Source organism: Meles meles, chromosome 2 (genome assembly GCF_922984935.1).
Source record: "Meles meles chromosome 2, mMelMel3.1 paternal haplotype, whole genome shotgun sequence".
In the NCBI taxonomy this organism is placed as follows: domain Eukaryota; kingdom Metazoa; phylum Chordata; class Mammalia; order Carnivora; family Mustelidae; genus Meles; species Meles meles.
Window position 1 is genome coordinate 174466684 of NC_060067.1, and position 12935 is coordinate 174479618.

Genomic DNA, 12935 nt, shown 5'->3' on the forward strand with positions numbered 1-12935 from the left:
TGGATTATTTGTTCTTTGGGTGTTGAGTTTGATAAGTTCTTTATAGATTTTGGATACTAGCTCTTTATCTGATATGTCATTTGCAAATATCTTCTCCCATTCTGTCAGTTGTCTTAAAGGGTCTATCCAACAAGATCTCACAACTGTAAATATCTATGCCCCCAACATGGGAGCAGCCAACTACATAAGGCAACTATTAAACAGAATAATAAAAAAACATATTGACAAGAATTCACTAATTGTAAGGGATCTTAACACATCATTCTCAGCAACAGACAGATCATCCAAGCAGAAAATCAACAAAGAAATAAGAGTTCTGAATGACACACTAGACCAGATGGGCTTCCTAGATATATCCAGAACATTCGACCCTAAAACAATAGAATACTCATTCTTCTCCAGTGCACATGGAACTTTCTCCAGAATAGACCACATACTAGGTCACAAATAAGGTCACAACTGATACAAAAAGATAGAGATTATTCCCTGCATATTCCCAGACCACAATTCTCTGAAACTGGAATTCAATCACAAGAAAAAGTTTGGAAGAAATTCAAACACTTGGAAGCTAAAGACGATTCTGCTCAAGAATGTTTGAGTCAATCAGGAAATTAAAGAAAACTTAAACAGTTCATGGAAACCAATGAGAATGAAAACACTTTGGTCCAAAACCTATGCGATACAGTAAAGGCAGCCCTAAGTGGGAAATATATAGCCATCCTAGCCTCACTCAAAAAAATATAAATATCCTGAGTACACAAACTATCTTTACACCCTAAAGAACTGGAAAATCAACAACAAATTAAGCCTAGCCCATGTACGAGAAGGAAAATAATTAAGATTAGGGCAGAGATCAGTGAACTAGAAACCAGAAATACAGTAGAACACATCAACAAAACTAGAAACTGGTTCTTTGAAGGAATTAATAAGATTGATAAACCACTGGCCAAACTTATCCAAAAGAAGAGAAAGGACCCAAATTAACAAAATTATGAATGAAAGGGGAGAGATCATGATGAACACCAAGGAAATAGAAACAATCATTAGAAATTTTTAATAACTATATGCTAATAAATTAAGCAACCTGGAAGAAATGGATGCATTCCTGGAAACCTATAAACTACAAAGACTGAAACAGGAAGAAACTGATAACCTGAATAGATCAATAGCCAGTAACGAGATTGAAGCAGTGATAAAAAAAAATCCCAAAAAACAAGAATCCAGGAACTGATTCCGTGGAAGAATTCTACCAAACATTCAAAGAAGAAATAATACCTATTCTCCTCCTGAAGCTGTCTCAAGAAATAGAAACAGAAGGAAAACTTCCAGACTCATTCTATGAGGCAAACATTACCTTGATCCCAAAACCAAGGCAAAGAACCCATCAAAAAGGAGAAATTCAGACCAATATACCTACGGAATATGGAGGCCAAAATTCTCAACAAGATCCTAGCTAATAGGATCCAGCAGAACACTACAAGGATTATCTACCATGACCAAGTGGGATTTATCCCTGGGAGGCAAGAACTGTTCAACACTCGCAAATCAATCAGTTTGATAGAACACATTAATAAGAGAAAAGAGAGAAATAATATGGTTCTCTCAATTGATGCAGAAAAAGCATTTGATAAAATACAGCATCCTTTCCTGATTAAAACTCTTCAGAGAGTAGGGATAGAGGGAATATTCCTCAATTTCATAAAACCCATCTACGAAAAACCCACAGTGAATATCGTTCTCAATGGGGAAAAGCTGGGAGCCTTTCTCTCAAGATCAGAAACACAAAAAGGTCACCCACTCTCACCACTATTGTTCAACATAGTACTAGAAGTCCTAGCCTCAGCAACCAGACAACGAAAAGAAATAAAAGGTATTCACATTGGCAAAGAAGAAGTCAAACTCTCTCTCTTCACAAATGACATGATACTTTATGTGGAAAACCAAAAAGATTCACCCCCAAATTACTACAATTCATACAGCAATTCAGTAATGTGGCAGGATACAAAATCAATGCACAGAAATGAGTTGCTTTCCCATAAACTAACTGTAGAAAGAGAAATTAAGTAATTAGTTCCATTTACAATAGCACCAAAAACCATAAGATACCTTGGAATAAACCTAACCAAAGATGTAAAAAAAAAGAAATTGAAGAAGACAGAAAAAGATGGAAAGATATCCCATGCTCATGGATCAGAAGAAAAAACATTGTTAAAATGTCTATGCTTCTCAGAAAAATCTGTACTTTCAATACCATTCCAATAAAGATACTATAGGCATTTTTCAAAGTGCTGGAACAAACAATCCTAAAATTTGTATAGAACCAGAAAAGACCCTGAATCACCAAGGAAATGTTAAAAAAAGAAAAACAAACCTAGGGGCATCACATTGCCTGATTTCAAGCTATATTATGAATTTGTGATCACCAAGACAGCATGGCACTAACACAAAAACAGACACACAGACGAAAAGAACAGAGTGGAGAGTCCAGATATGGACCCTCAACTCTATGGTCAAATAATCTTTGACAAAGCAGGAAAAAACACACAGTGGAAAAAAGTCTCTTCAATAAATGGTGCTGGGAAAATTGGACAGCCACATGCAGAAGAATGAAACTCAACCATTCCCTTACACCATACACAAAGATAAACTCTAAATGGATGAAAGACCTCAATATGAGACAGGAATCCATCAAAATCCTAGAGGAGAACATAAGCAGTAACCTCTTTGATATTGGCCACAGCAACTTCTTTCAAGACATGTCTCCAAAGGCAAAGGAAACAAAAGCAAAAATGAACTTTTGAGACTTCATCAAGATAAAAAGCTTCTGTACAGCAAAGGAAACAGTCAATAAAACAAATAGGCAACCCACAGAATGGGAGAAGATGTTTGCCAATGACACTACAGACAGACGGCTGATAATCAAGAACTTCTCAAACTCAACGCCCAAAAAACAAGTAATCAAGTCAAAAATTGGGCAGAGGACATGAACAGATATTTTTCCCAAAGAAGACATACAAATGGCTAACAGATACATGAAAGAATGTTCATCATCATTAGCCATCACAGAAATTCAAATCAAAACCACACTGAGACACCATTTTACATTAGTTAGAATGGAAAAAAATGACAAGGCAAGAAACAATAAAGGTTGCAGAGGTTGTGGAGAAAGGGGAATCCTCTTACACTGTTGGTGGGAATGTAATTTCATACATCTACTTTGGAAAACAGTGTGGAGGTTCCTCAAAAAATTAAAAAATAGAGCTACCTTATGACCTAGCAATTGCACCATTTACCCCAAAGATACAGATGTAGTGAAAATAAGGGCCACATGCACCTCAATGTTCATAGGAACAATGTCCACGGTGGCCAAACTGGAAAGAGCTGAGATGCCCTTCAATAGATGGAAGGATAAAGAAGATGTGCTCCATATATACAATGGAATATTACTCAGCCATCAGAAAGGATGAATATTCAACTTTTGAATCAGCGTGAATGGGGCTGGAGGAGATTATGGTAAGTGAAATAAGTCAAGCAGAGAAAGTCAATTATCATATGGTTTCACTTACTTGTGGGGTGTAAGGAATAGCATGGAGGACATTAGGAGAAGGAAGGGAAAAATGAAATTGGGGGAATTAGATGGGGGGGATAAACCATGAGAGACTATGCACTCTCAGAAACAAACTGAGGGTTTTAGAGAGGAGGGGGATGAAGTGATGGGATAGCCAGGTGATGGGTATTAAGGAGGGTACATATTGCATGGAGCCCTGGGTGTTATATATAAACAACGAATCACGGAACACTACATCAAAAACTACTGATGTACTGTATGGTGACTAACGTAATATAAAAAAAGGAAAAAAAAACTCCAAATTTCAGGGACTCCTGTGGTGTGAACCTGCACTGTTCCGATTGTGGAGGGTCTCACCATGCTTGCTGGCCAATCCTAGGAAAGTGGTCATGTGACCATAAGGCAGTTCAGTTTATAGCAGAAAGCCAGCACGAAGACCAACTGCTCTCCTCTGGCTTCCCGGCTCCCATGCCTGGAAATAGCACATCATCTTGGCACCACCCACTCTTCCTGTCACCCAGAGGATTCTCAGACCACACTGTCACTCCTGGGATTCCACCCATCTTCACAACCTGAGCAGCACATTTAAGCCAGGTACATTCTAGTTAGTAATAAACTTCCAAAGGTTCAGATTTTATGCTCTGCAGTTTCCAATACTTTACAAAAGCAGCCATAAGTAGGATCCTTCTCCACTGGTGGATCCACAGCTATATCTACCCCAAGAACTTGTACACCTCCTACCTTCCAAAACATAGTCACTTTTCTACCTACAGGCTTGCAGATTTTTTTCTCTCAGAACTCCAATTAATTTCTTGTGTGTTCAGAATGATTTGGTAACTATCTAGCTATATTGGAGGGATTAGTCTATCTGAGGGTCCCCCTACTTCTCTGCCATCTTAACTCCTCCCCACAAACACACAATGACCCTGTCCCCAGAGAGAGAAAATCTTATGCAGCTCCACACCCAATGTGGAATAGAACCGGGGTTAATCTCACAATCCTGAGATCATAACCTAAACCAAAATCAAGAGTCAGATGCTTAACTAACTGAGCCATGCAAGTCCATAAATTTTTAAGTTCTTGGCATTACAGAACTAAACTGAAATTTATTAAAGATCCACTCTTATATTTTTTATCAACAAACAAATAAAATTTATGAGTCAAAAACTCAAAACAAAACTAAAACAAGGAAAAGCTTATGAAACTAAATATGGATCCCAGCATCAACCGCTGAACAGAGAATATGACTTTTTTAATTCTTGGCAGATGGTAAAGTTGTGTAGAAACTAAACACAAATTATTTAAAGCCTGGAACCCCTGGCCAGAAATTACACAGTTGGATGACGGGAAAACCGCAGAAAGGGATTGTAAGTTAACCTATACTGTTCTGGCTTCACCTCACATCCTTCTCAGAGTTAACCCCAGAATTGAGTAGGTATTGGGCCAGACTAATACTGACAGAGGAACCCAGTAATGTAACTTGCCTACCAGAAAAGACTTCCACTGGATTGGCAGTACAGAAAATGAGCTAGCAATGAAAAATCTGAAAATTAAATTAAGAAGACAATGCTATTCATAATAGTAAAAAAAATTAAGGATATATTTAACAAAACAAGAAATATAAATTATAAAAAACAATACATTGCTGAGAAAAATTAAAGAACCAATAAGGCTATATATCATATTCAAGGATCAAAATACTTGACATTGATGGCTCTTCTCCCATTATTGAGCTATGCAATTAAACAATGAATACTTAGAAAAATCTTAGTGGGAATTTTCATAAAAATTAGAAAGCTGATAATAAAATGCATATGAAAATGCAAAAGACCTAGAATAACCAAAACAATTATTGGAAAAATGAAAAATGTGAGGACTTACTGCACTTCATTTCAAAATGCAGTATAAAGCTACAGTAATAAAAACTGTATGCTTTCCCATAAGTGTAGACATACAAATTAATGATATAAAATAGCAATTACAATAAAAAATCCATACATTTATGGTCAATTGATTTTTACAAAGTTTCCAAGACAATTAAGTGGGGGAAAGAATGCTCTTTTCAAAAAATTGCAAAGGATAACTGGAAATCCACATAGCAAAAATAAAAATGAACTTAAACATATATTCAAAAATTAACTCACAGCTTATCATAAAACTGAATATAAGAGCTATTAAGCCATGATGCATAAAAAATTGATAAACTATACTTCATCAAAACTAAAACTTTTTCTCAAAAGAGGCATTATAAGGAAGAAATATTTGAAAATCATGTATCTGGTAGAGAACTCATAGCCAGAAAATATAAACAATTCTTACAACACAGTGAAAGTGTGAAAATCTCTATTTTCATTTTTTAAAATGGACAAATTTTTTTTCCCATTTTATTTATTTTTTCAGCGTAACAGTACTCATTGTTTTTGCACAACACCCAGTGCTCCATGCAAAACGTGCCCTCCCCATTACCCACCACCTGTTCCCCCAACCTCCCACCCCTGACCCTTCAAAACCCTCAGGTTATTTTTCAGAGTCCATAGTCTCTTATGGTTCGCCTCCCCTTCCAAATTTTTTTTTTAAATAAACATATAATGTATTTTTATCCCCAGGGGTACAGGTCTGTGAATCACCAGGTTTACACACTTCATAGCACTCACGATAGCACATACCCTCCCCAATGTCCATAGCCCCCTCCCCCTCTCCCAACCCCACCTCCTCCCAGCAACCCATTTTTTTAATAGGATGTTCTTCAAAGAAGATATACAAAGCTATTAAGCATGAAAATGTGTTCAACACCATTCAATATCATTAGTTTAGAGGGAAATGCAGATTAAAACCAATATAAGGCTACACCACATACCAATTAAAATTATTCAAATTGAACATACTGAGCACACCAAATCTTGGTGTGGATAACCAGGACTGGCCACATAATTTGTGGGAATGCAAGCAAAATGGAAACATAGGGCCCCCTATTTATAAAGTAGGTAAAATATATTACTATGGCACCAAAATAAAAAGTTTTTTCCTTTCTTCAGCAGCCTCTCTCTCAATGGGTCATGGTATTATTTATAATTTAATGTCTTTATGAATAAAAATTTAATTATTAATATGAATTATACTGTCAATTCTTATATTGTACAAGGCCAGTTTTAAATGCAAATATCAAAGCATTTAGCTTTATGCAAAGTCATTGAAATTACACAATTCATATGGCTTTTCCCCTTCAGGTTGCTTTCAATTGGGCCAGGGAAGAAAGATAGAAGCCAGACTACGGAATGTAGCAAGGGGGAAGAGAGTTTCACCAGGAATGAAGAGGACTGGGAGAGTGTTGGACCAATTTTGGCGCATATTCCATTTTACTTGAAAAGAATGTCTTGTGTAGTTGTTGGGTATAGAGTTCTGTAATAGCTTAATTACTTCAGTTCAGTTAATAGAAGTATAAAAGCTCCTAACCAAAAAACAAAAACAAAAACCTTTTTAAAGGAATAGGTACAATAAAGAATAAAGGAATAGGTACAATAAAGAAAATTATCTTACATTGCTTTAGGTGACATTGTGCAAACATCTCCTGAACAATAGCAAGTGTCTGGATCATCATAACTCAATCCCAGATTAAAGCCAAGCAACTGCACTATGCTGGTAGTGTATGACTCCAAGGATAAATCCTCTGGATACTAAATATAAGGAAGAAGAAAAAGTTAGCTAGGAAGCCCAAACTATAGTATAATAAATTTATTATAATAAAAATTTAGTGTATTCCATGCTAAATAATATTATAATAAAACATTAGTACATAAAACTCATTTTTTTAAATCAATTCATCTAAGAAGCCTGTGTAATGCATGTGGATCATAGAATTATTAAACATGGATGAGTGAACACAGTAGTTTAATTTCAAAATATTAACACTTAATGACAATACCAGCTACTTTAACTAATCTAATGGTCTCAAATACCACACTATATTGCTTCTTTGAGTTATTTTAAACAAAATGACTTAAATCTTTTGTTTTAATAGTCAATTTTACATTCTCTTTGTAGTAGGCAGCCTATAGCATGGGTTGTAAGGAATCTGCCTCCTGGCATTCATGTTCTTGGTATTCCTTTTCTGTTATGTACAGGATGAACTTATTGACTTGCTTCTAATTAACTAAATATAGCAAAACAGATGCCCATCATTCCTAAGATGGATTATAAAAAGACTGACTTGTCAATTTCCTGTGGGATGTAGTAGAAGAAAAATATTAAAATAAAAAATAAAAGACTGACTTCTTGGACTCTATGTCTCACTCAAGCTCTCTAGGTGAAACCAGCTATGACAGCATGAAGTAGGCCTGTAGAGAGATGCACAGGCACAAGTTTGGAAACAGATTTTAGGAGGTCTGCCACAGCCAAATGACTAAATCTGAAAGCAAATTCTCTCCATATTGAACCCTGAGATAACTATAGCCTTACTTGACACCTTAACTTCACCCACTTAGATTCACTACCCACAGAACTGAGTTGTTTTCATCTGCTAAGTTTTGGTATAACTGGTTACATGGCAATAGAAAATTAATAACCCTCAGTAGGTATTACTGTTCTCCTTTGGATCATTTCCAATTTCTACACAAAGATGTTTATAGAAGCTTCATTCATAATTCCCAAAACTCGCAAGAAACCAGGATATCCTTCAGTAGGTGAACAGATAAATAAACTGTGGCACATTTCAGACAATGGAATATTATTCAGCACTAAAAAAATGAGCTATCAAGCCATGAAAAGAAATGAAGAAAGCTTGAGTGCATATTACTAAGTGAAAAGGGCAAGGCTACATACTGTATGATTCTATATACAAGCGATTCCAGAAAAAACAAAATTGTGAAGACAATAAAAATATTCATGGTTGCAGGCAGGAAGGGGAGAAATTAATAGGCAGAACACAGAGGATTTTTAGGGCAGTGAAAATACTTCATAAAATAATACCATGATGATGGATACCTATCATCATTTGCCTAAACTCATATATAACACCAAGACTGAACCCTAAGTTGAACTATGGACTTTGAGTATCTTGATGGGTCAATGTAGGTTCATCCTTAGTAAAACATATATCCTTCTGGTGAAGGATGTGGATAATGGGGGAGGCTGTTCATGTGTGGGGGCAGGTATATGGGTAATCTGTGTACCTTCCCTTCAGTTTTGTGGTAAACCTAAAACTGTTCTTAAAAAATAAGTCTTTAAAAAAGTGATAGATTCCTGATGACCCATGCTTAGCACTGTAAGCAGGTGGAAAGTAAAGAACAGTTTAGAGAAGACATCCATGATCCATGATATGTCTTGCCTTCATGTATATAAAGAGTCACTCTATATGAGGTAATTTAATTTAGTCATGTACTGCCCTATAAGGATACTTTATACTTCTAAGTTTCTTTCTTTTACTCTCATAATAAAATGTTTTCTGTGCTGTTTAGCACAACTTATGCCCTACTCTGTAAAAGGCTCCTCTTTTATCACCACTAAAATTTGGTGATATGAATCAAATTATATTAATGGGCTAATTGTATTAATGATGCCTTTGATCTTCTATATTGTGATGCTTTGATATCTAGGGTCTTTCCAATGCTAGTCTGTCCCTCCCAGAGTTACCCAATTAAGATCATAAAAAGCTTACCAGCAAGTGTGCCTTTTATATGCAAACTAATCAACCTCGAGCCCATATGCCATACCATCCCTTTATCAGGCTCACATACTCTAGGCCATTCTCCACTTGCCAAAATCACATCAGAGACAGGTACCAGAAAACTAGGTACAGCCTCTATGTAAGAAAGCCTGTTGAAATTATTCAAACTAGCCAATCTTAAGTCAGCTTACTTTGCCTTACCAATCCCTCCGTAAAGAAATAACAGAGGCTTTTGTCTATGTTTCCCCCATGTTCCCTATGCTGCCTAAATAACCCTCACATGGCCCCTCATATGGACCCTGCAGGTATGCCTTCTGTTTCTATGGAAATGTATGTTAAACTTCTTCCTGCATAACAATCAATACCATGCCTGTACGTCTTCCAATACCTGATGAAAATAAACTAGGTTAGTTCTACTTTAATTCATTTAGATTAGTCTAGTTAATTCAAACTAGACTACGACTAAATTAGTTGTAAATGTATACCATAAACTCTAGGACAACTGCTTAAGGAGTTTTTAAAAAAATATAATTGACATGCTAAGAAAGGGGACGAAATGGAATACTATAAGATAATACAATTAACATCACGGAAGGCAAAAAAAAAAAAAAGAGAGAGAGGAGAAGATTTTAAAAAGAATTAAGAAACTAGGGGCAATGAATAAAAAATAGACAAAATTCAACATCCATTTATGATTAAAATCTCTCAACAAAGTAGGTATAAAGGGAACATACCTTAACATTATAAAGGCCATATTTGACAAACCCACAGTTTATGTACTCAAAGGTGAAAAACTGAGAGATTTTCTTCTGAGATCAAAAACAACACATGGGTCCCATTCCTACTACTTTCATTTAACATAGTATTGAAAATAAGCAAATAATGAAACTGGAGTCCTATCTCATACCACTTAACAAAAATGAACTCAAAACAAACTAAAAACTTAAATGTAAGAAGTAAAATCATAAATCTTAGAAAACATAATGAAAAAAATCTCTTTTGACACTAGTCTTGGTAATAATTTTATGGATATGACACCAAAACAACAAACAGCTAAAGCTTCATTAATATAAAAGGTTTTGTACAGGGGCTCCTGGGTGGCTTAGCTTGTTGGGCAACTGCCTTCAGCTCAAGTCATGATTCTGGAGTCCCAGGACGGAGTCCTGCATCGGGCTCCCTGCTCAGCAATAAGTCCGCTTCTCTCTCTGGCCCTCCCCCTTCTCATGCTCACTTGCTCTCTCTCATTCTCTCTCTCTCTAAATAAATAAAATCTTTTTTTAAAAAAAGGTTTTGTACAGCAAAAGAACCAATCAACAAAATGAAAAGGCAACCTAGAGATTAGGAAAAAAATATTTTTAAACTATAGATCTGATAAGGGGTTAATATCCCAAATATATTAGAAACTCATATAACTCACTACCAAACACCAACTAAGAATTCTTAATATATTAGGAACTCACAACTGATTAAGAAATGGTCAAAGGGGGGGGGGGCGCCTGAGTGGCTCAGTGGGTTAAAGCCTCTGCCTTTGGCTCAGGTCATGATCCCAGGGTCCTAGAATTGAGCCCCGCATCGGGCTCTCTGCTCCGCGGGGAGCCTGCTTCCTCCTCTCTCTCTGCCTGCCTCTCTGCCTTTCGTTGTGATTTTTCTCTGTCAAATAAATAAAATATTTTTAAAAAAATAAATAAATGGTCAAAGGGGAGGACCTGGGTGGCTCAGTCGGTTGGGCATCCAACTCTTGATTTCAGCTCAGGTCATGATCTCAGGGTTGTGAGATTAATCCCCATGTTGGCTCTGTGCTCATTATGGAGTCTGCTTGTCCCTCTCCCACTGCTTCTCCCCAGCCCTCTCTCTCAAATAAATGAAACCTTTTATTTTTTTTTTATTTATTTGACAGAGAGAAACCACAAGTAGGCAGAGAGGCAGGCAGAGAGAGAGGAGGAAGCAGGCTCCCTGTGGAGCAGAGAGCCTGATGTGGGGCTCAATCCCAGGACCCTGGGATCATGACCTGAGCCAAAGGCAGAGGCTTTAACCCACTGAGCCACCCAGACACCCAAATGAAACCTTTTAAAAATAGAGAGAGAGAAATGTTCAAAGGACCTGAATAGAGACGCCTCCAAAGAGGATATCCAAATGGACAACAGATATATGGAGAGATACATGCTCAACCTCACTAATCATTGCACAAGAGATATCACCTCACACCTATTTGAATGACTATTATCAAAGAGACAAGAGATAATACATGCTGGTGGAAAAAATGGAACCCTTGTACATAGCTGATAAAAATGTAAATTGGTACCACCGCTATGGAAAACATTATGGAGATTCCTGAAAAAATTAAAAATAGAGCTATCATATGAAACATCAATTCCACTTCTGGGTATATATATCTGGAAAAAAATAAAACCTCTCTCTCAAGGCTATATTTGTACCCCATGTTCATTGCAGCCCTATTCACAATCGCCAAGATATGATACAATAAAAACCTAAGTGTCCACTAACAGATGAATGGATAAAGAATTGTGATATTCGGTCACAAAAAAAGAAGGAAATCCTGCCATTTGTGACAACATGGGTGAATCTCGAGAGCATTACACTAAGTCAAATTAGTCTGACAATGAAGGACAAGTACTATATGATCTCACTTATATGTAGAGTCTAGTACAACCAAACTCCAAGAAACAGAGAACAGATTGTTGGTTGCTAGGGGTGGGAATGAGTGAAAATGGTTAAAGAGTACAATCTGCTAGTTTCTGAGGATACAATGTACAGCATAATGACTGTAGTTAACAATATTGTATTGTATATTTGAAAGTTGCTGAGAGAGTAGAACTTAAAGGTTCTTATCACACACACACACACACACAAATGGAACCTGTGTGAAATGATGGATGTGTTCACTAACCTAACTGTGAAAACATTTCAAAACATACACATATATCAATCATTATGATGTACTTTTAAACAATATTATATGTCAATTATATCTCACTAAATCTGGAAAAAATAATAGATCTCATATGTAAACTCAGCAAGGTTATATATACAAAAATATATAAAAATAGACCACATATGTATACACTAGCAGTGAAAAACTGGAGGATGAATTTTAACAATCAATACCAGTCACAACAACATCAAGATATACAAAATAGCTATGAATAAATTTAGCAGGAGATGTGAAAGCTCTACAAAGAACTTTTAAAGACATCAGTAAATGGAGAGATAAACCATGTTAGTGGACACTGGAAGAAAATAACAATTTTCCCCTAATTCATTCATAAATTATACACCATCGCTATCAAAATTTAAGTAGCTCTGTGTCTGTATATTTGTATATCTGTATATAAACAGAAAATCTGATTTTAAAATCTATATGAGAATGCAAAGTTATATACAGACAATATAGTATTCACAAAGAATAAAGCTGGAGGACTTTAACGATCTTGACTTCAAGATATTTAATATTAGTAAAGCCACCATATTCAAGGATTTAGTTTTTTTTCAATTCTTCACTTAAAAAAAGCACTTAGAATATTATGATTGGTAGCTATCTTTCCGAAATCTAATCTTCAAATTGCTGCTGGTATAAACAAAAATAATTTATTTTTACATTTGTATTTTTTTAACTTTAAAATTTATTTATTTATTTTTTTCAGTGTAACAGTATTCATTGTTTTTGCACAACACCCAGTGCTCCTT

General features: G+C 35.9%; 1 protein-coding gene across 1 annotated transcript in view; it reads right to left on the reverse strand.

Moving 5' to 3' along the window:
- The window catches only part of LOC123936948 (disintegrin and metalloproteinase domain-containing protein 5-like), a 160432-nt gene that overhangs the window by 69111 nt on the left and 78386 nt on the right, over positions 1-12935 (reverse strand). Inside the window, exon 11 of the mRNA XM_045997443.1 lies at positions 7106-7242. Coding sequence (XP_045853399.1) covers positions 7106-7242 — 137 coding nt within the window. The remainder of the gene's footprint in view (positions 1-7105; positions 7243-12935) is intronic.